Genomic DNA, 25,942 nt, shown 5'->3' on the forward strand with positions numbered 1-25,942 from the left:
AAAAAACGTATCGAAAAATATTCGCTTAATGGAGATAGCATCCTCCCCCCGGGGATACCGCCGCCGGGCGATTATTAATCGCGGATACGATATTAACGCGGACAATTTAGCGGGCAAAAATCCACGAGAGTCGCCGCGAGAGCGAGATACGCTGCGGACGAACGTGGCCAGTAGGCCACGTCGCGCGAGTGATTCAAAATAGCTGAAAACAAGACGGTGGTTCCGGCGCGCGTTGGCCGAAATGGCGAATGCGTCCTACGAGCGACTGGCCTATTTCTCCTCGCGGTGCCTTATATTTAGACTCTCATCCTCCAATGAATCACGCGCGAACGCCGCGGCCGAACGATCGCAAGACGGAGGAAAGAGCAAGCCGCAGTGCGCCCGCATCGTCAGACGTGGCAGCATCCGAATGATCGCGTTACAAACACTTAGGAACCGCCGTGTCGTGCCGAATAGAAACTTCGTGGGAGCTTCGGGGAAGGCTGTAAATCGCATTGTCGGCGCACAGCTCCTCGGGCAAGCCCGGCGAGGATCCCCGCGAATTGTTCGCCGCGAAGATGACGAGATTAAACGTTCCGCGGTTAATCGGCTCCAGCGTAAGCGACGTGACGCAATTTGATAGCCTCCGCGACACCGCGTTGAGTTATTCGTTATCGCGAGCTTGTCGCGTTTTTTTATTATTTCCGCGGCCGCGAACGTTACCGCGAATGATTTTCCGCGCGTCGGTTTGATAAAATCGATGACGCCGCTCCCGGGTACGAATGCCGAAATATAAGGGGCGCTTACAAGGCGCGTGTCGATCGCGCGCCGGATTTATGTCGCGGATTATTAAATCCCGCGCGCCGAGCCGGCGACGAGAGGTAGGCGCGCGGAACACGTACCTCGTTATAACATCGCGTTAACATCGCGCATTTCACGGCACAATGAGATTTATTATTTATACAAGAGCGATCGCGCGGGCTAGACGAGATATTAATCGGATTACGGAAACTGGAGCAGTCTGGACCGCGCGATTATGACGCTGCACGACCTGCGCCAACGTAAATAGATCACCCGCCCCGCGTTCGGCGCGCATGACGCGCATCCGCTTTGTCGCCGAGAGCTAATCTCACCTTTCCGTGCCGTGTGGGGAAACAGCGCTCAAGGCGGTAATGAAATTTTCCCGTCTCTGCGTTGCCGTCTGTCTTTCGCATTGGGAAAACTCGCGAGGGACGAGGGCGGGACATTTATCGAAGGAATTCCTAATTTTTTCGCTAAATCTCAACTATTTTAATCAAGAGCCGTGGTATCATAAATTTCACAGCGCGGATTCTATCGCGCGGAATCAAAGACGGGCGAGCTCGCGATATTAAAAAAATATTTCAATTATTCCGCTGCAAATATGAATGTCGCTTCCGTCATGAGATTTTATTATCGCCGTTTTTAGTTCCTAAAAAATCGCGTTCACTAGAATAAGTTCATTAAAAAAAAAGAAAAAAAAAATACATTACGCCGAGATATTAATTATTTACTTTTATCCAATAATCTTCGTGCTGTCGGCGCCAGGCGGATAGGTAGACAGAATTAGCATAGTATTATCAAGAACGTTAGTGACGGCAAACAGTAAGGCCCGCTTCGACCAAGCCCCGATTAATTTCACCGGAGATCAGATTCATTAGAAGATCCAATAAGAGCTTGTTTCACGTGAAACTTCTCCCTGGATATCAGATCTCCGGTTAAATTAATCGGATCTTGGTCAGAACGGGGCCCGAGGCATCTACGAACGTCGGGCAGGGCGCGCGCGTTAGTGGTTGTTAAAGGACGTCCCTTCGCGGGACGGTGGGAGTCCAGGACGCCGTCGTTCAGCCTCCGAACGGGACACTCTCTCAGCAGTCACGAAATCGGCACCAACACGACGAGCAACACAGCAAAATCCACGGCCCATTCCATTCGCCGTAACTCACCGCCCTCGTCATCGCTCATCGTGGAGATCTTCAGGAACTCCCGCAGGTGCTTCGGCAGCTTCCGCGCGTCCCGAAGCTCCTTGCCGTCGATTAGAAACTTTGCGTTGATCAGGGACTCGCCCTCGTCGTCCTCGTGCTCCGTGCCGCTCTCGTCGAGGCTGATTCCGAACTTGGACAGCCGGCTGCGCGCCTTCTCTATGAACTCCCTCGCCATCGCGCTCATGCCACCGTCCGCCTTGCGCTTGATCTCTTCGTGCGAGCTGATCTTCACGACCTTGTGGCTCTTCCGCTCCTGTCGCTCCAGCACCTTGTGCACGTACTCGTCGTACATCCGCTGGCGAAACGCTTCTCCGTTCGTCGGCAACGTCGTCGGCCTCTTCGCTTCGGCACTCTTACGTAATTTCACGGCGAACGCCTCGCAACCGTTTCTCGGTGTCCCCATCGATCGCGTTTCCGCGCAACGTTCATTAACTTCGCTCTCGCGGGGCTTAAACGCTTCGCTCTCCTCCGTTTCCCTCCCCGGTACACCCTTCCGCGTGATCACGCGACGTTCCTCGCGCTCGATCCTCTCCGAGGACTCCTCCTCGCAGTGTCCGTTCTCTTGACGCGTTTCCTTCGAAAGCCGTCGATCGCCGAATTTATCGATCGCCTCCACGAGATCCTTTTCCACATTCCGCGATCTTTCCTGCCAGGATTCTCTTTGAATTTCCGGCTCGCTTCGATAACTCTTCCCGGATCGCCTCTGCTCGAAATCTCGAGCTCCCATTCGTTTATCCTCCGCACATTTTCCGTCTGTCATCCCGTGAACGCCGATCGGAATTTTATGTTCGTGATGCGCGCTGCTTTTTTTCGAGTCTTCGTCGGAAATATCGCCGGGGGACGATCTCCCCGCGTCGTCACCCTGTTTCGTTCGACAAAAATGCACCTGAAATTCCTCGAAGGCCTTCTTCTCTTCCTCCTCCGCCAATATCACGTTTTTTAGCTGGTCCTCCAGCAGCTCGATGTACCTCAGCTGCTGAGTGAAGTATCCGTGAGGCAGGGAGCACCTCCTGCCGTCGTCGAGTCGCCGTGACGTTTCCGTCTGCAGCTCTTTCAGCTTGTCTATGATCTCCGTGGCGGCCACATGTTTCAGCTTTTCCGCTTCGTGGTGGCCTCTTCGCGGCTCCAGGTGACTCCTCGGTGGATCGCGGTCGAAGATGCTCGTCGTGTCGATGCACGATTTGTCGACCGTGACCGCGCGCTTCGGCAACGGCGGCACCTCGATCCTGTCGTCGATCAGCGCCGGATTAACGTGCCTCCCGGGGTCAGCCGTTCTCCTGAGGACCGGCGTCCTTTTGTCGGCGTCCATCGACCGGTCGGCGACGGTGCCGTTCGACGGGAACGAGCACTTGCCGTTCGCGTACGACCTTTCCGAATCGCGCGTTATCGCCGCATTGCCGCTGGCCGTCGGTCGATGTCCAGCCTGGGTGGCGGAGCGTGTCGCAATCTTCAGCCGATCGGGTCGCGGCACGTGACCGCTCGCCTTATCATCGCCCGATTCGCCATCCTCGTTCCTCGCCGCCGCCAGGAATAGCTCGCTCGCGCTTCGTCGATCACGTCTCGCCGGATTCAACCAGTCGTTCGACCGAGCCCCGGCCTTGAAGCGCTCGACCTCTCGACCCTCGTCGCGGCCGAAAGAATCGCCCACGACGTCACTGGTTATCTGGTTTCGAGGGCCGTTCCGTTCCTCCTTGATGATCTCCAGCAGCCTGCTACTGGCGCTCTCCGTCGTGGCGTCTCGAAGCGCTCGAGCGGTCGTTCTGAACGTTTTCGCGTCGTCTTCTTTGATCGGGCGAATCTCCACTCGATATTGCGGCACAGGAACGCAATGAGGCTGCTCTTCTCGGTAGCTGTACCGGTTCAAGAACTTCTGGTGAAGATCCAGCAAGGTGTCGGCACTCGCGCGCACCTGCGTTGCCTGCTGCGACGGCGAGAGGCACACCAGGAGCCTGGGATCTTTCGTCGTGGTAAGCGCGCGCCATTGCGGCTTCCGGCTTTCCATCTCGCCCTTTGATCCAGGCAACTCGATATCGAGGCTCTTCGGCAACTCAATCCGCTTCGCAATATCGCTTGAATAAGGCTGCTCGCCCGTTTTCGTTACTCCGTACCGTCGATCACTCGCTCCGTGCACCGAGGTCAATCGAAGATCGTCGCGCCTCGTCGGCGAGTCACTCACGAATTTCTGCGAAGTCCGCGTGCTCTCGAAGATGTTGAATCTCGGCGCGGCGATCTCTTCTATTACTCGCGCTCCATGTGGCATCGACAGAATCCTCTCAACGCAGAGTTGCCGCAAAGAAGGTAAAGAGATCCGTTCGCTCGGTGCAGGAAAATCTTCCACGGGCGAGTACGACGGTGGTCGTAGCGATTCCGAACTCTCTCTCGGCGTCGTTTCGTTCGTGGAGTCTTCCGCGTTCTTCGGCGAGGGCTTTCGTTGCGAGGGGTCCTGATCCCTTGAACCGTCCTCTCTCGTTTCGCGAACAATCGCGCTGATATCGGTCAACGACGTTTCCAACGGACGGTGTTTTATTGTATTCAAGGACGCGGTGCTGCTGGACGAGTCGCGCCCTTGAACGTCATCGAGCTCGCCCTCGGGCGAGGGATTTCCGCTCGCCCGCTCCGGGACGTCCGTCCTTTGGAAGCCTGCCTCGTCGTTCGACGAATTTCTCGCGTCGCTCTCTCGGGACGAGCTGCGCGTCTCTTCCTCGTGTTTTTCCTCGCGCCTCTCCTCGCGCTTCGACTCCCACGTCGAATACTTCGAATTACGAAGGCCATCGCGCTGCTCCGCGCTAGTGCTCTCCTCGTGTCGTTCGATTATTTTCGTCTCCGACGTCTCGCTTTTCACTATTCGCTCGCGGCGAAAGCCGAACGTTCTTCCGGACTTCTCGCTCTTCTCGTCCTTTCCCTCGGGCTTTTTCCTGCCCTTCGACCCGGCAGAGCCCATCGCTGACTCGCCTTTTATCGAAAAGCTCGTGCGGATGTCTGATCTATCGCACCTTGGTGGCTCGCGGCCCGCAGTGAGGTCCTTCGTCGTCTCCGGGTTCAGGTCCTGACCCGAGGGATTCCCGCGCACCTCGGCTTCGCCCTCCGATTGGCACGACGCGGTTTGATCATCCGACGCCGATGCGGCGAGCGTCGCGAGCTTCCCTTCCTCGCGACGCGTTATTTCCGTGCCCGTCGCGCTTGCCAACGCGACGACGTGCGTGCCGCGCGAGCGTGACAGATCATCGTCGCGAATACCCGATGACGCGATCGATCGGCCGTCCTCGATCGAAGCGGCGTAGCACCCGGTGTCCGTGCGTTTGACCCGATTAACGCTGGCCCCGTCGCTGGTCGTCAAGTCGCTCGTAAAATCCTCCTCGTGATCTCGATCGGCTCCCGACGTCGACCGGTTTCCGCACCCACCGGGAAGCTGCGGGCGTCGCGGCAGCTCGTCGCCGTCCGCGCGGCACGCAAGTAAATCCGTCGACCGGTGTTCGCGCCCGTTCGCAACAGACGGCCGATGAACGTTCGCGCCGCTCGAGGTGTAGTCTATTTCAGGTGGCGTCGGCGGTCTCCGAGGCTCCCGTCCGAAACTGGACGACCTCTTCGGCAGAGGCGGCGGTCGCTTCGCTTCCGACGGCGCCTCTCCGCTCACCGACGAGCCCGAGGATGAATCAACGCCGTCCGCCCGCGACGCGCCGCAATTAATAATCGTCCCGATGGAATCTTTCCGGGTCACATCGCGCTCCGCCGATTCCACGGCCGTCCGAACCTCGCACGGGAATTTATTGTCCGCCGCTGTACTTGCGCCCGCGTCACTGATATCTCTTACTGTCAAGGTACTCGTCACGTTTCTCTCCGCTTCGTCCGTTCCACTTTCCTCGTTTCCCGCCGCGTCGTTTTTCACAATCTCAATTTCCTCGACAACGCGACCGTCCTTTAAACCATCCCGCGACGCGCTTACCGCGGTTTCCGAAGATTCGCCGTTGTTGTCCCGCGCCACGATCTTTTCGTTCGCCGATTCCGCGGCGTCTTGCTCGCTCCCGTCGATTTTAATTTTAATATCGCATTCCGGCCTCTCGGCGGGTTCAATCTCCTCAGGATCAATCCTTCTCGTTTCGACGCCGTTCCTCTCGGTGGAATGCCTGTCCTCGCGCCGATATTTGCTGATCTCCTCGTTTATGAAATCTCTGATGTGCTGCGCCTCGTCCTCCGACAGTCTCTCGCCTTCCTCCTGTATAATATCCAGAAAGCTGCTGGCGCAGTGCGACGCAGACATCGCGCGCCTCTTTATCTTCCGGCGCGACGAATTGGTTCCTTTCTCGAAGGATCTGCTCTCCTCCGTCGCGACGTCCCGCGGGAATTGCTCGAGAAGCCTCCCCTCGTCCTCGACTACTTCCTCGGAAAAGCTCGGCAGCTGAAGGTCCTCGATGAAGTTTCGCAGCTTCCTCTCCACATCTCTGGGCATCACCGTCGCCCACATCAGAGTCGGAGAATCCGTTTCCAATTTCGAGAACTTCCTCTGGGAGGCGAATCCGGGTCGATCCCTCGGCTTGGATGTCTCGTGATCCTCAGAGTCTTCTCCCCCGACCGATTCCTTCTCCGCGTCGGATTCGAATTCGACGATCGCCGGTCCGCAGTCTGCCTCCGCGTCGCTGTCGTTGACCTCGCGAATCTCCAGCTGAGCTCCGTTCGCCCGCTCGCGCCTCATGTAACAAGAAAGCGAAGACACCGGCTCCACCGGCTCCGATACCGTCACTATTGTCGGGTTTATCGACGTCCTGGAAACGTTTCCGGTCTCCAGGATGCCCACCCCGGCGACGTGGCCGATCGTCGCTTCGAGCGGCAAACTGCTGACGGTCGTGATCTCGATAATCCTCGGACGAGATCCCGTCAGCTCGATCTTTTCGATCTTGCGCTTATCATCCGGCTGGAATCTGCGATTCCGCTCGCCGCGAGCCTCGTCCTCTATCAGATCGACGTTCTCCAGAACGGGACTCTCCGCAACGGAGTCGTTCGTCTTCGAGTCGTCGTCGTCGTCGTCGTTGCCGTTGTCGCGCTGGTTTCTCGATGTTGTCGGACGATTCTCGTCCACCGGCCTCTTCTCCTCGGCCTTGCGCAAGGGCTCCGTGACGTTCGCCGGCGGCTGAGGTGGCCGCCGTCGATTCCGATTCTTGCGGCCGCGGTTGCGGTTGCGCGCGTTGCCCTGCGGCATCTTGGCGCGTTCCTCCGTCGCGTGTTCCGAAAGATCGCGGTGTCCTACGACGTCGCGAGCTTGTGGAAAGGTTCACCCGCGCGCGCTCCTCTCTTCCTCTTCCTTTTCTCCCACGGAATTCTCGCCGGAAATATCGCGGTTCGCCCCGCGACAACTCCCGACCCACCGCCGCACTCGGCTCTCTTTCCGTTCGTCTCTATCTAATATCCGCCGCGAGTTTTCCCGACCTGGGATTTTTCCTCGCACGCCCCGTCGTACGTGCGTTTGACGCGCCCTTATTTTCACGCTTAAAAATGACGGCTCGTTACGATTTTCCCGCATCTCCCGGGGAAGGAGGCAGCGGGATCTCGAAAGTTTCCGAGAGTATTACGAAAAGATGTTACCGCGGCACTGCATTTCGCAGAAAGTTACAGCTTCGATCTCTCCCACGAATTTCTATCGGACACGAAATGTTCCATCTCGACTCGGAGAAAAAGATAGGAAAGACAGTAAAATTAAAATGGTTTCTTCAGACGTTCTACTTTCTTTAAATTTCCCCGCTAAAAAAAGAAAAAAAAGAAAAACAAGAAAGGAAAGAAAGAAAATTGTCTTCTCTAGCTTAGACGCAGCTTCGGTGCTCTAAAAATTTCCGCGACTCGGCATGTATCTCACTCTCGAATATTTCCATGCCAAAATTTTTATCTACGTCTCTGATTTGAGTTTACTTTAACCGCGATGCCGTTCGGCAAGGCTTTTAGAAAGATCAGTTTCAGACGGTCTCAATCGCCTGATGAAGAGATGAAGAAAGAAGACGTCTTATATATAGCGATCGTGCATAAATAAGCGTGGTCCATTCCCAAATACATGTTCTACGTTCGCCGATAAAGAGACTCTTACCTTTCTTAGCTTCGTCGCTTCGTTGGTCGCTCGGACAGCTCTTCAGTGCGCCATTCTGATTGGCGTAGCCCTGCTCGACTTTTGTATCATCTGAAAGAAGCAATTCGACGTTGCGGTGAACGGCGGGAGTACCATTTCTCAAAGGCTTACTCTTACTTAAAGTAAAAAAAAGTATCCGGCGACAGACGAGAAATTAAATGAAAGCAATTTAAGTATTAAAATTATAAGAATATTAAATATCAGCGGAGCACTGTTTTACGTTGTTTCACGCTTCAGCCGAATTTTTTCGACGCGTCACATTTTCGCGACGAGGCTCCGAAGGCGCGGGTCGATCCATGGTTTTTCCCCGGTTAACGGATGAAAATCCGCGATTCTGCGAGTACGCGCGCGGAATACGAGGACCAAGCGCGCACCATCGCGCGTCCACGGGATGAGAGACGGGGCGCGTTAAATTTAGGCGAGAATTCCGACGCCGACGACGCCCATGTTCGCCGTAGGCCAGCCGCGGACCTGTAGGACACCGTGAACCACGATTGTGCACTGAGCACACACAGCCAGGTCCCATCCACGAAACCATCTACGAAACGGAGGTTCGCGTCCCCACCCGCGCTGGTGTCACGTGTTTTGTGCACGCATCCACGTCGATCCGGGTGAATTCGTAATCGCTCACACACGTGGGCGATTACGCGGTTCCGAACGGGGGAGTCTCGTTGCACCGGAAGTCCGCGCGTGACGGTTGAAACTCCCGGGTCCCACCCTCCGAGAGGTACAGCTCGGATGTTCCGGCTGGAGACGCGTCGACGTAGACCGCCGCGCGAGCACTCAGCGATTTTACGAAAAATCCTGCAGAGAGAAACGCGCCGGCTTTTTTCTATTTTTGCCCCTTTTTTTTTTCTTTTTTTTTTTTTACCTTTTTTCTTCTTTTTTGGGAAGAGAAAGAGGGAGGGAGGAAAAGCGCACGGACTCGGGATATTTATGGACAGTAGTGTGCTACGTGCACAGACGCGAAACTGTAGCACGCATTAACGCTCGCGCGAGGGTACGAGCGCACGCACACGAGTGGTCCCCCTCTGAATTCATGAATAGCGCCGTTTCCGAGCTGGACTTCCTTCCGAGCGCACAATGCCGGTGGAGAGCGACTCTGTCGCGCGAGCGCACCCATCTATTCTCCGCACTTTTCATTGCGTCACGGTAGCCGTGAGCGAGCGCACACACGCGCACCCACACACACCCCGTAGATCCGGAAGTGACGGGACACATTTTTCCCCTTTCCGAGCAAACGTCCTCGATACGCGGACGCGGCTGAAATTAAGGATTCCCCGACGGGGTGGCGGCGGTCCCGGCGCTCGTAAAAATCCGCACGCGAGCTCTCGCCTCGCTCGTCAGCGACGTAACCTTGCGATTACGCAACAAGTCTCGCTGCGCAATAAAACGTGTACCCGCTAATTGCGTAATGGGATCGAAGGAGCTTATACGCGGCCAGGGGTGGGGCCGTCACGGACGCAAACGCGATAAAACGGGATGAGCGCCGTGGATTAACCGCGTTTGCCACGTATAACCCTGCGGCATTCTAAAGAAGGGATGGGCGGCTAGCTTCCTGCAGACGTCACGTCAAATGGCAGTCTTTTTAATCCGCGTAAAATCGTCCGCGTAAAATCATCCGCCTAAAATCCCGCCTCCCTCAAAGGACCTCCGGGCGGAAAATTACGGCGACGAGTTTCCCCGAGGGAAGAGATTACTTCGGGGGACGTTTCGCGCGAGCAACTTCCAGTTAGGGCGACACGGGCCCGTTAATACGCGCCATGGACGCGATGGGTGCGTCGTCATGCCTCGAAGGTGCCAAGCCCACGTTTCCGCGGTCCGCGTCTTCCATCTTCCTCCTCCACGGCTGCCCTGCGCTGCGCCCTTTTCGTCCTTCTCCGCTGCACGAGCGAGCGAGCGAGCGAGCGAGGATGGATTTCCTCTCGGCGAGGAACCCCTCGCGAGGAGGGATTTCCTTCGATTCGATCGCCGCCCGCACAATCGACCAGCGTGACATATTTTATTGCCCGGCGGCTGTGTCCGTTGCATAATCGATCACCGGCGTTACGCTCCGCGTAGATTCGACAAATAATTCCAAGACCCGTGCCCTCGCATCTCGAATTTATAACCGACGTATATTTCCTTTTTTGCTCTTTTTTTCTTTTTTTTTTTTTTCTTTTTTTTTGTTTTTTTTTTCGCGATTAATTTGACGCTCTTCGTGACCGCGCAACTTTTATTTTGTGAAATATTAAATAGAATATTTATTTCAGTGCGGTAATGTAACTGATAAAACTCAAACAATCACTCGCGACGCGTGTTAAAATAAATTTTCAATAAAATAACGGGATACGTTTGATATTGTCGAATGGCCGTTTAAAGCGGTACGTTTTACAATATTTTCCGCGCAGGCAAACTGTTCTAAATAATCGAGCGCGCGGTTTGTTCGCGCTACGATAAAGGAACAATTTCCGTTCGTACAAGCCCGCTCAACAAACGGGGGATTGCTATTTCCGCCGGCGCATTGTTCGATCGAGGCCTGCGACTGGAACTTCGCGACGTAAATCGAACGGCGTTCCGTCAGCCGTAATATCGGCGCATAAATATCGGTCGTACAAAAGACCGTCGCGAAGAAATTGTTATGGTAATCGTAATTTCGCTGATAGCCTCGTTACTTTGACAAACGTGCCGCTTAACGTCGCTCGCCGCGAGGAAACAATACGGAAGAACAATTCCGCTATCACTTTAACCCGCCTCGTCGGCGAAAATAAGAAAAAGTACAGGAGAGTACGACGGTGAGGAAAATCACGCGTTCCCGTCGCAAATCTCCCTTCGATCGGGTTTAATTGCTACCTACCATTCCGCGTCTCGACATCGAACACGTTCGAGCTCTCGCCCGGCGCCCGAGAGAAGTCCGAGTAGTCCTTTACGATATTATCGAATTCCATCCCACCGCGACCCTCGCCCCCGGGTCTCAACCCTTTCGCCCATTGTCCGACAGCCGTTCGCTCTACCTCGTCCTTGAAGCGGACGGTCTTGTTCTCGCGTGCCGGGGACACCTGTCCACCGTGTCGACCCTTAAGAATCGGCGCCCTGGCGAACAGGTCGAGCATCGTGCGCTCGATCCTCAGGTGCTCCTCGACGATGCGGTCCAAAGTGTCGGCGTACGTTCTCGCGCGGCCGCCGCTGCCATTCTCACGTCTCGGGCTGCGAAATCCGCTGGGACCCCAGCCGAGATCCCGACGCCCGTACGTTTCGGGCCACGCGGGAATGGCCACGGTGTTCATTCGCCTGAAGTCGAGGCTGTTCAGCTTGTTCTCGAAGTTCTGCCGGGTCTCCGTGTTGCGAAAGCACGGCGGCGGATCGATGAGGAACTTCAGCGCTTCCAGGTGCTCGTAATATTCACGCTCGAGCTCGCCGGCCCTTCTTCCGGCGACGCCGGCTTCCGCCCGCCGGCCGTTCGACGTTTCCACGCCTTTCGCGAGGATCTTCCTCTTCCTCTTGAGACGGACCCCATTAACCGCTTTAGGAATTCCCACGGTCGTCGATCCGATCTGATCGTTGCCGGCGAGCAGCCGCGCCGACTTCGGACAGGCCTCGTGCTTGCCCCTCGTCCTCGAGGACCCCCGACGCTTCCACGAAATTCCGAGGCTGCGTATCGCGGTCAAAAACCGGACGTTGGACCGCGAGGAGGCGATCTTCTGTGATTCGGCGCGGCGATAAGAATAATAACGCTGACGACGTAAGGGCGGTCGTTTCGTAATCACCAGCGGGTCCGTCGTTTCGCAGCTACGTCGCGACGAACGGCGTCGGTTCAGCGTCGCCAGGCACTGAATACAATCGAAGAGCTTCATCTCGAAATACGATCGATCTGTCAATTTCATCCGAAACTCGCCGGCCGAATCCCGCCCAATTGATCCAACGCTGAATCTACTTTCGTCCCGCGAACTAGCTCACTCAGCGCGCCCTTTCTTTCCTCATTACGCAATCGCGTGCGGATTCATTAAACAGCGATTCGCGGAGCATTGTACCGTCGGATAATACGCGCATTGTTGACGATAGCGTCATTCACAAGCGTCGCCGCGCACCGTTGTACGCGTTTCCTGATCGAACACTCATCGGCATTGCCCTTTACATTATCACGAGCATTTACTAAATTGTCGACTGAACACCGGCAAAAAAGATTCTGCGGCGCGAGACCGCGTCCGAAAGAACCCGGGGGATCGATCGCGTGATTAGCTTCTCCTCGCGTTTTCAAAAAAAAAAAAAAAAAAAGTTACGTATCTCGCGAGCAGATGTTGCTTTTTACATCACTTCTCGTCACTATTTTCTTCCTCCCCGAAAAAAAAAAAAACTACGCGATCGATCCCCGAACGTAAAATCTTCCACGGATAAGCGACGCGAAATCCGATTGAGCGGCGCGGCGCGTCCGTCAAGGTGTTCCCCGATACTGAGCGGGAAGGTGGGTCCGCAGGCCCCGTGAAGGAGGAAGAGGCGAAGAAGAGGGTCGCCTTCTCGACCGTAGGGTCTTCCCGGAGAGCCAAGGGTGCGCCGGCACGGAATTACCGCGTATCGTTGTGGTGGCAGGTGTAACGTCCTGTACGTGAGCGCGTACGTGTGGGCCGGGGACAGGTGGGTAGCACGTGTGCGTGAGACTGCATGCATCGGCGTGGGTATACCTCCGTCTGGATGCGCACCGTACCGCGACGGCGAGCGGGCAATTTGGAGAAAAGAACCCGGTCGTAATGACCAGAGTGGGATGATCCGCGGCGCATTTATGGTGTCCAACGTCATATATACGTTGCGCGCGCTCATTAGATCCGTTATTATCCGGCCGCACGACCCGGAGGATTGGAGCAAGCCGCCAATTATCGGCGATTGATTGGGAGAGACGAAAATCTGCGATATTCCGGGAGGCTACCGAAATCGACTTTTCCTAACCGATCGCTCGAATATTTTCGAAGCTTTTATTTATGTGCGATTGCATAATTAAAAAGAAAAAGAAGTAAGTGATCAATTTGAATGATTTATCTTCAGATTGAGTTTACTCGCGAGATTTTTTTTTTATTAAAGTTATTTTCCGATTGCATTAATAATTGTCGGGCACTGGCGAGTGACGGAAAGTCGTGGGGCGATTAATTTGGCCGGGGCAGTACGTCACCAGGGCCAACTTCGGTTTCTGTGGTTAACGCGCATAAAGGAACCGGCCGCCATTGTTCGCCGTTGAGATCATCAGAGATAATTAAACTACGTGCATTGTACGCTCAGTTAACTGGCCGGATTATTGTGCTCGATCAAACATCGGCGGTCATGCGTGGGTAATTTCTGGGTCCTCCGAACGGGAACGACCGAGTCGAATGTAAGTTCCGGAATTTGCGAGTTATCTAAATGCGTCCGCGTGTTGATCCGTCTGGTCAACACAACGTGAGAACAATCGCGATCGCTCTGTGAATTAATTACGTTACTCGGGCCCGAAATCACTCCAACTACCGCCCCCCTCCCACCCCGTTTCCCCGCCTCTCCACCCGCGGCGATGTAGATAACCGCGTTAAAAATTAATTGAGAAATGTACGCGCGACGTTTGATACCGCGCGAGATTAATCGGGAATCGATATCGGGCGCGACGGATTCGCCGCGCGATTAAATTGGAAAGTGCTCGTAGATTCAACATTATGTATAATTCAATTAATTACGAAGCCGCTCGACGCACTCGTCGAAACTTTGTCGCGCGGCGGCCTGTCAGTTGTTTATCAATTGTTAATTATCGACGCAGCGCCAAGCATTTTTCTCCGATCGCTTTGCATACAATTTTCAATTACGCTAAGAGCTTCGTCGCCTTCCGGAATTCGCCCGGAAATTAATATTCACGTAAAAAAAGAGAAAGAAAAAGATATAAAAAAAAAAAGAACAATAAACTTACTGGCAGCATTCCTATCCGTCTCCGTCCGCGCGCACGTTGTCGTTGTGGTTCTTGTGGTGATCTCTGCGGCACACAAATGACAGAATTACGATTACTTCCCGCTTCATGAGCGAGCCGAGCCGCTGATCGATCGAACCATCGCGGTGAATACCTACTGTTCTGAATTTCAGTGGTGGTGTTCTCCTGCAGGCTGCTCCTGTAGATTCTCCTCTTCGGCGAGCCGATATTTTCCCTGACGAACGAGAAAAATAAAACTGAGTATCCCGATTAAAGGCACAGTCCGGGCGAACGAAGGCTCGCCTCGTCGCTGCAACGAATCTCGGTTACTTACTGGTTAAGACCAAGCTTGAGTTGTTCTCCGGAATTGCGAAGCAGAGCGTGGGCCTCGCTGTTGGTCAGATCGCGAGTGCTTCTCCCGTTAATGGTACTGATCAGATCGCCCTCTCGAACCCCCTGCTGGGACGCCTTGCTTCCCGGATTTACCTGAAATCAGCGACGTATGCATGTTAGAAAATTTCACGGCGCCGACACATTAATGTATGATTTTCCACGCGAAGCTAGCCCGAGCAGACATGACTCGATCGCCTCGTGGATCGCGAAGCGAGTTATGAAACCTGGGAGGTGCTTGAGAGCCACTGCGGTGCCTCGTTGCGCCTAGAGGCAGGCAACTTCCCAGACGTCGACACGCGACGCTGCCTGAAAGCGGTCGCACAGGCAAAGCGACGACAAATTACCGTCACGGCGGATCGAAGCGCGATAAAATACGGCCGTTGTTTAAAAGCCGGTGGTTTTTAAACAAATGAGTGCTGCTGAGTATTTAAAAAAAAAAAAGAAGAAAAAAGAAACATAATTATTCAGCCTATTCGTTGCAAAGAAACTATTTGCATATTACGAAAATGGCGAATTTCGTAAAAATAGATTCGTGCCTCGGGAGAAATAAAGAAGCTCTCTACCGCTGCGCTGCAGCGGCAGAATTGAACGAACAATTCATGTAAGGAATCTCATAAGGTGAATCTGACAAAATTAACTTTCCACCGGCGACGTTCCTCCGCGCTGAGATTTAAATCCTAGAGATGTTTAAGATTCTCACCGTGCCGTCGCACTTCCGTTGGCCGGATGCGACTCGGAACTTCAACATCCCGAGGTGCTCTCCCGCTCGATACCCTCCGCAGTTGACAAAACGCGAAACGTGAAAGCAGTCAGTCAAGAGAGCTTGTCCCGATCTCGTCGCTTTGTCGCTGTAGAAACTTTTATCGCCGAACGTAGCGAGCTTTGAAACGTACAACCCTCCCTTACCCCCGTCTGCGAAACAAACGGCGTGTATGGCCGCCTCTCGCTTACTTTGTACCCTGCTCTCGCCTTTGTATCCACCGAAAGGGTGCCGTCGGGAAAATTACAAAAAAAATCCGACCCAGGAATCGAATTAACCAAAGCGTTCTGCGTTTCGGGTCCATCGATACGTGACACGTCGTGGTGGGTCGCACGTGTAACGTTGGGTAGCAAAAAAAAAATAATTGAAGGAAAAAAAAAGAACAATATGCGCAAAAGGGTCGACGGTATCGACAGCGAGACTCGCCCCGTGGATTTCGCGGAATGAGAATTACGTTCTCGCGAGCTGCGCGAGCTTACGAGCTGCGGGAGTATCCCTTGATTGCGAGATGAGGACTAGAACGTTCGACTAGATAGGTGAACGATGCACAGCGCGTCGGAGGTAGAGAGACTACTGACGCTTGCCTCTCCGTGTGCAGGATGCAACCCACGGGATCGCCGTCGCACCGGCGCCAGACTTTTCGGCTACAGGCGGAACAACAGGGGAAGTTTTCCGGCTGACCTTCCCCGCGATGTTGTTTGGACTTCGTGCGGGACAAAGAAGGTGGCGGCAACAATGAGATCTATGGTGACCCGATTTTCCCGAGCGAAGTACACGGCTCTGTTTACGAAACGTAGCTTGGCTTTCGGCCAGGCCGCATTGTTTCTCGCATTTAACGCGATTAGAAATACGTGGCATCGATCACGCGTCTTTTCGACGATTAAAAAAAAAATAAAATAAAATAAAGAAAAAATAAAAAAATAAAAAGGATTGCAGGCAGAAGCGAAGACGGCGGTCGCACTGCCCGGACCGAAACAGATGAGATAAACGCGAACTTTATGATATTCATTACGGAGGAAACTATTCGGAGCTGGAGGAGACAAGAAGTCGAATTATCGACTCGACAAGCGGGCGAAAATATACAGCTCGAGCCAAGGCGGCCGAGGGTCGGGGCTAGACAGAATTTCACGTTTCACGCTTCGCGCGTAAGTCTTCCGAAACTTTTAACTATGCGCGACACAACGACTTTCCAGGCGCATCGACAAAACTTGGGACACTCTGCTTCATTACCAACCAGCGCGAGTCACTTCCGTGACTAAAGAACTTTCGGAGATGTTTGCGACAACGTATCGCTCTAAAGTCCGCGCTAATAGATTCCCGGGTGTAAATAAACCAACTTAGACTATTATTCATGCGTTTAAAATCCGCGTTTATCTTTTTTTTTTTAATTTTTTTTTTACGCAAAATTCACGACTTGAAAGACGCATATATCAATATTCTTTTCAATTAAAAAATTATTGACGTAACGCAGTTTCCTACCTCGGCCGGCGATACTTACGAAATACTCATTTTACGCTCAAGTGCCACGCAAGTCCCGTCCGATTTTAACGACCCTTTAAACGTCGTGCGGCGAGCCGAGGGAGGCCGCAGAAGCGATTGGAGAAAGCGACGAAGAAAATTGCTTTCGGGCAACGCGGGATAATAGCATCCAGAGGCGAGAACGAGGCGATGGAAAGCGAGGGAAAAATCAGGCGAGGATGATGCGGGACTCGGCCGGAGATCATCGTGACCGACTCACCGCGGGGTATCAGGTAGAATAATAAGCGATCGCCCGGGTGCCGAACCCGCCAGCGGGTGTTCGCACACTTCGCTAAAACGCTCGTGTAATTCGTTTCACGATCGTGCGAATAATGCCGGACGTGCCCGTTCGAGGATCCACCGAGGTACCTTCCGGGCACATCCGGACGAAAAAAAAGAAAAGGACAAGCTTCAAAAGGAGCCTCCGGGATCCTTGATGATATATATTACGGCCGCTAGAAACCGTGAAGGCAGCCCTCTCGTGCATAATCGCCAATTTCTTCGCACTCGTCATCCTCGCGAAACTCCGAGAAAAGCGTGAGACGCGAATTTGTTTCTCGCCGCGCCGAGGACGCGGTGCTTTTCCGCGTCGGATGCGACTCCGCTGCCTGGAATTCTTATCGAACGCCGAAATTCCGCGGGAAGTGTTTCGCATTTGATTATACAACGGCGGTATCGGCGCTACTTCCGAGGCGATTTATATCTCTCGCGTAGGATCCACGCCGGCAATCATGCGACGCGGCAGACCGAAAAATTGAATATTCCCGAGCGCATTCGGCGCCGATGTTCGACGGCGAAACCAACTCTGCACTTTTTCCGCATATTTCCCGACCGTAACGCGGCCCTATTTGCGTAACTATGAGAACAAATCGACCTAACGGTGACGAAAACCACCGCGACTTCCGTTTATCGGCAGCTTCGCACCATTGTTTTATTTTATTTGCGTTTTTATATATGGATATATTTTTTTTCTTTTTTATTTTCAGGATTAATAATTTAATATTAACTAGAGATTACGCAGTGCCAGCGTTATTATATTCGGACGTTATCCGGGTGGAAATTCATCCAGCTAATCCGATTTGCTCGGATCCCTTTGCGATCGTTTACCGAGCGAGGGACAAGAAACGGAGAAACGACGACCTCGTGACGGCTTTAATTGACGAAGCCAATTCCTGCCATTATCACGCAATAAGACGGTCCGTTACGTACAAAAGACAACGTCGAAACCGAGAAATTACCGTTCGCCGGGGATCGTTAGCGGTCTTTTCCATTCCGGGTACCGTAGAAGTTTCCGCTACCGAATAGGACGTGAAACTTCACGCAGAGCCAATCGCACGCGTAACGATCGGTTACGAGAAACGGGGCAACAACGAGGCGCAAGTATGCACAATGTCCCGACGACGACGAGTACAAACTTCTCCACGATCTCCGCGGGAAAACTTGCCGGATATAAGTTACGGCATCCTTTGCGGCCCTCGCCGAGACAGAAATGGAAAAAAATTGCGAGATACCAGGCGGAAGCTGCCCTAGTCGCGCGTTTATCATAAAAATAAAATTTCTCCTCGGGATTTTCCAAGGCGGTCGCGCGTAGACGCATGGCGGCGTAAATTTTCGCAGGAGAAAGGCCTCGAAGTTTTCCGAATTCGATGCCGAATCGCTCCGCTTGATACGCGACGGTAATTATGAAATAAGAGAGAACTGAGCTACGCGAAGTATTTCACGGATTATTTAACGCGGGATCTCCCGCGGCTGCACCGGCATCTCGACACGTCGATCGTATTTACGCGGAAAGAAAAAAAAAAAAAGAGAAAAAGAGAAAGAAAAAGAAAAAGTCAGACTCTACCCGTGAATCGCGTATGCATAAGAAACACGTAACAAGTTGAAGAGATTTCCAGGTAGTCGACACTTTCGAGCCACGTGAGCCGAATGCATCTCGCTGCGTCTTCGCGCGGAGAAGGCGCGCGCGTAGTGGATCTTTCAATATCTCGTTTCGAAATCCTTTTCCGCGAAGTCTGCGCCGCGAAGTGAAATGCGGTCGCGCGGGACAGACACTAAATTGTAATTTAGCCCGCTGATCGCGGTCTACGCCGCCCAGCGATAAATCTGGAAACACCCACCGCGATACGCGGCATTCGTACAAGATAACAGTAATTTACAAAATGATATTAAGCATCGTATATGTATATTTCCATTCGCGGAAAGCAAAACACGCATATTAAATCGCAATTTAATTCCGACTATGGTATCTAATTCAATTTCGGCCGCGATTCGGGACTTAATTATTTTAAAAGTCCCTTCCGCAGCGAGGAGCCGGAGCCTCGTAATGAAATAAAAGCGTTACAATATATGAACTTTGCATTAATATAATCCAATCTTCGCGCTTTCACGAATATCAGAGGAGCGGGGAAATTTCTCCTCGTTTCAACCGCGGCTCGGTTTAATTGTATTAATTGCGAGACAAATTTTTTAACGAGAAGAAAGCCGCCCTCGCGTATATTAATCGCTGCAATTTCGAGGCGCGTCAAAGAGCCGCGCTGGCGGACAATCCCCCCTCCCCCTCCCCCGCAGCGCAGATAAATCGCGAATTATTATCCGCGTAATTGATCGCCTTGGGTCGCGTCCGCGGAAAGTTCGCGGCGCCGAGGAACTCCACCCCCCCCCGCCGTTTCTCACAAGTGAGGCGCGCATCAATTATAATTCAATCGAAGACGCGCTGCGTTTCGGAAACGAACGGCAACCGACGACAAACTTCGGCCATTAGCCGCGCGCGGGACTCGCGGGAAACGCGAGGGGGTACGAAGGGAACAAATCGTAGCGCGGCATTCAAAGGGGACAGGAAGAAAGGACCCGACGCTGGTCGTCTCCCTCCCCCCCCCCTCCGCCTTGAAATGCATTATGCATTTGGCTAGTTCCTCGCTTCGACTAAGGCAGGTTGAAGGCTTAATTAGAAGGCAGACTAGAGGAAAGCAATTAAACTCACTGCGCCCGAAGGGGGGGAGGGAGATGGGCGAGGGGGGGAGCCCAGGAAAAACAGATCGCGATATAAACGTCGGCGCCGTTGTTTGACTGGCGTCCGCTTGTCCGTTTGACGATCCCTCGCATCCTCTTGCCTTTAAAACCGTAATTAACCGCGAAACGTTGAGTCGCTCTGGGTTTTCGGCGCGAGTCTTGTAACGCAATTTCGTTTCAGATCTTTGCTCGCCGCGGAGAGTTTAATACAAATTGCGGAAAGTAAAGAGCCGAGATTGATTTTTATTATTTTATACGTTTTAATTGCCGTTACTTTTACGCGGGTAATTTTTGTTAAACGTAATGCAGCTTCTTCAACGTATACTTATAAGAAGCGGGAGTGAATGACGCGCGCTTTGTTATGTTTAGTTTTCAAAAGAGACGTGCAATCTGGATCGGACGATAAGCTCTGCGTGATGTATATTTGTTGCGCGGAACATGTATTTTTAATAGCACTGATCGCCATGCATGATCCATTACGGTAATACTGGCACACCGTATAAATATCCATATAAATATCCATATTTGGTTTGGATAGTCACGTTTCGCGGGCGTTTATGCAATATCCGATATTCCAGCCGCGAAATCCACTCGATGCTCGCTATCGATATCGCATGAATATTCGCCGATCGTTTAAAACGTTCAATAAAGTGTCTTATAAAAATAATCAAAAAATCATGAACCGAAATATACGTCAAAAACATTTTACATTCGGCACGCGGGTATTTTTTTTTTTTTTTTTTTTTGTTCAAGGAAAATTAATTTACGTCAGCACATGTGTGGTTAATGGAACAATAACACACGTCCCGACGTAAAAACAATGAAAGATAATTTACTGACAAATGTAGCGAATTAAATGTATTTATCTCGTTTAATTAAATAAAATTATATTCGACTCGGATTTTTTCTTTTTTTCTTTTATGACCCGCTGTTGATTCGGCAAAACAAATTCCCTCCCGAAGGAAAGAAACTCCTCTCCGTATACGCAATTATTTTAATCTGCAGGAAATGCGAAAGATAAAAAGTTCCACGGCGTATCTTACCCACCCTACGCACGCAATTTTCTATCGTGCCGCGAGAACACTGTCGTACACCTGACGCGCCCAGTTTTCTACACTTCACGGCGGAACGGACACTTCTGCTCGCTCAGAAATTACAGGCCGTCGACAAATTTACCAGCGGAAATCCCGCACGTTCGTCAATCCCGCGGTTAAAGTCAACTAGCTCCCGTTCGCGAGACGACGAGGGCGACGAGAGCCGCGTCGACGCCCCCTCGAATTATCGGCATTACACAAACCAGACTCTCATGTTGCCGGCAACTTGACTACGGATATTAGCCCGCCGCGCATTCCGTCGCCGAGAGATCACAAACGACAAGAACCAGCAAGTAAAAACGACACGGCGAGAACAAAGCGTGTAATATTTTTCTTTTATTTCTTTTTCTCTTCAACGCATTATTTGATAAATTCACGCGATGTATACGTATCCGAGATGTAAGTAGGCTCGTTCCTCAATAAGATCGTGCTTCAATCGCTCGTTCGTTAGCAGGCGGTATCCCCTTTATTTATGGAACCCTTCAATTCGGTCCGCTGAAGCTTGCACCGAGTGCTTGGCGAGCATTCAAGAAATCAACGACGCCATGTGACTGGCATCGCACGACCCTCGATTATTTATATCGTTTAGAGAAGAAAGAGACGGTCTTATCGATGTGATTTCTTGACGAGAGCAAGGTGAAGGTAACTGTTTCGGAGAGAACGGATGGTCAGAGTTTCGATAATTCTCACAAAGCGAGGGGCGAAAAGGCCGAGTTTGTCTCCCACGACGATTCGTTAGGTAATGTGATTTTAATCGCTCGTAAATAACGAAGAGTCCCTACCCCGCGCAAATTAAAATCCGAACTCCTACGCAGATCACGATATAATCCCGGATTAGTCGCGATGAAATATTCGTAGCGGTAGCCGACCTTGCATTCGGCCGCCGCTAATAGCCGCGGATTAAATCGTAGGCCAGGCTAAGTCTCTAATTAATTCCTGCACCCAATTTTCCGAACCGCCGTGATTTATCATTGCATTTACGTATCGCGCACTCGCGTCGGGTTAAACCGTCCCCTTGCCCGAAGACCAGGCCTTAATCGCAAGCTTTTTAACACGGCGATGAATAACGGGCGCGAACCTACTCGCGGCGGTTCAGCTTCGCACGATTCTTGGGACGCGTACACGCGTCGGAAGTCGTTAGCGCGAAAGCGAAAACACGTAAGGTGGCGCGTTTAAAAATACAGCGGGGAACCAGCGGCTTCTGCCGGCTAATACAATTTCGGTAAAAACACAGAGGTCACCGGACGTTCTTTGACGTTAACCTCTCGATACCGTCGCTTGCTGACCTTCGATCGATGAGCTTTGCAACGAGGCTTTCCGAATTGAAAATAGCCGCACTGGCCGCGACGCAGAGTCTCAAGTTACTCCCGAACATCCCGAGCATCTCACATTTGCCCTGCGCGGTGCGCAAAATTTAGACGTAAAATAAATATCCGAGCGAGATAAAAAAAATCCGTGGGACGAATTCACTTTTCACGACCCTGCCTTACCGCCTTTTTTGAAGAGCGATCTTTGATTTACGTAACGATGCTCGATCGTTCCAATGCTCCGCAGTCGAATCGAGCGAATCCGCGCTGTCCGCAAGTAGTATCGCCCGATAATAATCCCTCACAGTAGTGACCCGCACTCGGTCCGCGATCGATCGCGCTACACCGTTTTTAGCCGACGTAAATTCATCGCGCTCCGCAAAGCTGAAACAGTCCATCCTTTCGGCGGCGCGAAAAAAAAAAAATCTCCTTCGGTTCAAAACGGAACGGCTATCGAGGGAATAAAAGTGAGTCGGCGAAGGGATGAAAAGCCGCGCTCATAAAAATACGCCGGAAACAGCGTGGGACGCGAAATCATTTCGATATTACGAGCGTGTTTATTGATAAAACTTCACCATCCGCGGGAAAAATTTCCGTGTTTCCGTCGTCACGGCGTGATCTACGAAATTTTAGAATTTTTAAGAACATACAAGCGCATCTACATCACGCTTTCGAAGCGAGCCAATCGAGATATCTATTCTTAACACCAATTTTCTTTTTTCCTTTTTTTTTTTTTTAGATTAGAATTCGAGGTACGAGCTTTTAAATGAAAAACGCAGCGAACTCTAGTTACTTATGTGAATGCCTAGGGACCGTCCCGTTCTTCCCAACTACGCTTTCCGCGCTCATTTTATTCCTTTTCCCTCCCCATTCTCTCAATGCGTGTTGCTTTCATTCTAAGTGCAGAAAAAGTGGAACGGTACAACTCGAGTATTAATAAAAGAAAAAGAGAAAGAGAGAAAGAGAGGGAGGATAAAGAGGAGGCAATATTTTTATTACAATTAAAAGCTCTCGTCCGCTTTACTCAACGACGCGGATTTAAAAATGAAACGGGGCAAAAAAGACTCTAATGCAAAATTACATTGCTTCAATAATAACATAATTAATCTCAGACCGTTCAGAGCCGAAACTTAATTAATTCCCACGATTACCTAATACCGTAAATCTCCGTAGACATTCCGACGTGATTTTTTTAACGAGTTCTATATTTTCACATCCGCTTACAAGCCGTACGTAATACTTTGTCACTTCGGCTGCGGGTAATCGACATTTAAAGTCATTAAAAGCATTAATTTAATATCAAGTTCTGGCGCCCACACGTCTGCCATTCTCTCTCGATTTGTACATTCGGCATGTTCGATTTTACTTCTCACCCTTCGTCTCTCTCTTTCTCTCTCGCCCTCGAGAAGCTGTCAGAAAAGATCGCGGGGCTCAATCTCCGTAGCGAACGGACCTTTGCGCACTTCGCTCGCTCCGCCACTCACCGCGTATTTCCTCTCGTATGTTCCCCTGGACTCGTTTTAGCCGATTGATTTTCCGGCGACCTTTCCCCGCTCTCGTCGTCGCCGCTCAGGTTTCGCTCTCGTCGCCCGCGTTCGCGACGCGCGCACTCGCGTGCACTCCTCTTATCAAAGGGCGAAACGATCCGCGGACACGCGACCGATCGCGAGTCGCCCTCTCCGTGAAGAAGAGCCGCGCGTGTTCCGTGGCCGATGGCGCCGAATCTGGTCGGTTCACTGAGCGAGGTGGACCTGACCGATGCCTAGGACAATATTAGAATCGGGATCTCGACGCGGCTCTCGCGCTCTCCGCGTCGCGCGCTCGTCGGCGGCCTGGTCGCATCTCTTTCTCGCGCCTCCTCTTGATCTTGGTCCGTCCCACGCTCCCCCGGCTCCCCGAGGCCCTCATCTACCCATCCCGACTTCGACGTAATCTCCGCGTCATCGCGCACGAGCGACATAGCTATATACACGTGTCCGACGCGCGTTTGCGAATAATTCCAGTCGCGTTAACGTCAGAATTCGATATTAATTAATACGACGGAAATGTTATTATTAAAAAAAAAAAACCCAAGTTAAAGATCGCGAAATCTTATCGAAAAAAAAGATTAAAGAATTTATCTCAAAATCTTCCGCCTGTGCGAGACCGAGGAACTTCGAGTATCCCGCTGACGTATCAATCGTCGACTTGGTCGCTGCCTTTCTACGCTCTGGACAATTACGTGAAACGAGACGGACCGTTTTTTTTTTCTTTTTTTTTTTTTTCTTTGCCGCGCGACACACAATATGACCGCGGTCCCATGGCACAAAGCCTTCTTACGTTTCCGTTACACGTCGCACGTGCGTGTGGAAGGCAAGCGTGCAGGCTCGCGTTCCACTTCGCGCACACGCGTGACACTTTGTGCGTTATCACGCGGTGCGTGTTTGTATTGTACGATTGCGTATCGCGAATTCATTCGATATCGCGAGGCGCGCCGCGGCCTCGATCGGGAGATCGTTATGCAGGTAACTATTCGCGACACCTAATCACAAGGCTACGCCGGCAATTCCTGAGTTGGTGCGAGAGTGGATCTCCCTCCCGCCTGCGTGCATGCACGTTGCGGTGGATCGCGATGTTGAGATTTCGGGTCAATGATGCCAGGTGCAAGCCGGGATAAGATGTCTCCGCTTAACGCTATTCGGCACATAGGTGCGCCGCGAAGTGCGACGGACTTCTGCGCCTCGGGTCAATGTTAATGGACGCGTCTAGTTGGCCTTAGCCTTTTTAGATCCCAGCGAGACGGACAACGAGCGCCGGATCCGCCAGGCGGATCTCTTAACGTCGTCGGAATTTTGCCGCGAGCTTAAGTTTCCTTCCTCCGACAATTTCCTTGACATTTATCGAAAGGTGAAAGACTCGCGCGTCTTCGCCGAGATGAAGTCTTGAGGTATTAATTTTTTTTTTCTCTTCCTCCCGGCGTTATTACGATTTTCTTTGTGATAAATTATGACACCGGAATGGCGTTCTGTAATAATTATATAAACGCGGTTCGTTAGACGGCTGCGTCACCGCGAAGTAAAATGTTGATCGCGCGTAAGAACGACGGACTGAAAAACACTTGAGGATGTCTCGGCCGCGCGCGTGTTTTCGGACGGCCGAGGGCGCCGGGATTGCAAATCTGGAATTAATTAGCCACAATCTCCGCTTCTGTTACGACATTAATCATGAACCGAGAGGCGTTGGCTACCATCCCGAGCTTCTTGCGGCCTGCGTCTCTCCGCTCGCGCGTCTTGTACTCTGTCCGTTTGCAAAGAAGGCCACTTGAGTTATTTGCGACGTCAGCCGCGGCGCACGAAACGATCGCAAAAAGAAGCCGAGCTATAGAATCCTGCGATACGACGACGATAAATACAGCGTGGCGGTCCGCCGGCTTCGCAAAAGTCGTGAGGAGCCTATTGTCATTCAAAATTCACGATCTAATAGCGAGATTCTCTTCGATCGCGCCGCCGTGACTTTCGCTCTCTCGAAACCGCCGTGACTTTTCCGGGCGAAGGAACGCCGGCCCTTACGGCGGTTCCCGCAATTTGAGAACCCCTGGCGTAGCGGATAACAGCTCGGACTCTCCAACCTGGGTGGTCAGAGTTCAAATACCGCCCGTCATCTCCCCGAGTTTTCTGATACACACGCCATAGTTCCACGGTGATTCGAAACTCGCTTTAGCCCGCGGCTTCCCGGGCTGTCGATAAACATCGGTGTATCGCAATATTTTGCGCGGCCGTTGGAACTTCGGGCATTAAAAGCTACGCGGGGTAAAAGCCGGGGGGGAGGGAGGGGGACGGAAGAGGAAAGCGTAAACGCGCCGAATCGCCCTACCTCGTCTTCTAACGGCCGGGAC

General features: G+C 52.3%; 1 protein-coding gene across 7 annotated transcripts in view; it reads right to left on the minus strand.

Annotated features, from left to right (window-relative positions):
• The window catches only part of LOC139102338 (uncharacterized), a 69,661-nt gene that overhangs the window by 32,344 nt on the left and 11,375 nt on the right, over positions 1–25,942 (minus strand). For all 7 annotated transcript variants that reach the window (XM_070656176.1, XM_070656177.1, XM_070656178.1 and 4 more), the window contains exons 2-6: positions 14,322–14,473; positions 14,146–14,222; positions 13,991–14,053; positions 8,053–8,142; positions 1,944–7,220 (exon numbers count right to left, since the gene is read on the minus strand). In XM_070656176.1, the coding sequence (XP_070512277.1) occupies positions 1,944–7,220; positions 8,053–8,142; positions 13,991–14,053; positions 14,146–14,222; positions 14,322–14,473 (5,659 nt within the window). The remainder of the gene's footprint in view (positions 1–1,943; positions 7,221–8,052; positions 8,143–13,990; positions 14,054–14,145; positions 14,223–14,321; positions 14,474–25,942) is intronic.

The sequence above is a fragment of the Cardiocondyla obscurior genome, linkage group LG04 (assembly GCF_019399895.1).
Source record: "Cardiocondyla obscurior isolate alpha-2009 linkage group LG04, Cobs3.1, whole genome shotgun sequence".
In the NCBI taxonomy this organism is placed as follows: domain Eukaryota; kingdom Metazoa; phylum Arthropoda; class Insecta; order Hymenoptera; family Formicidae; genus Cardiocondyla; species Cardiocondyla obscurior.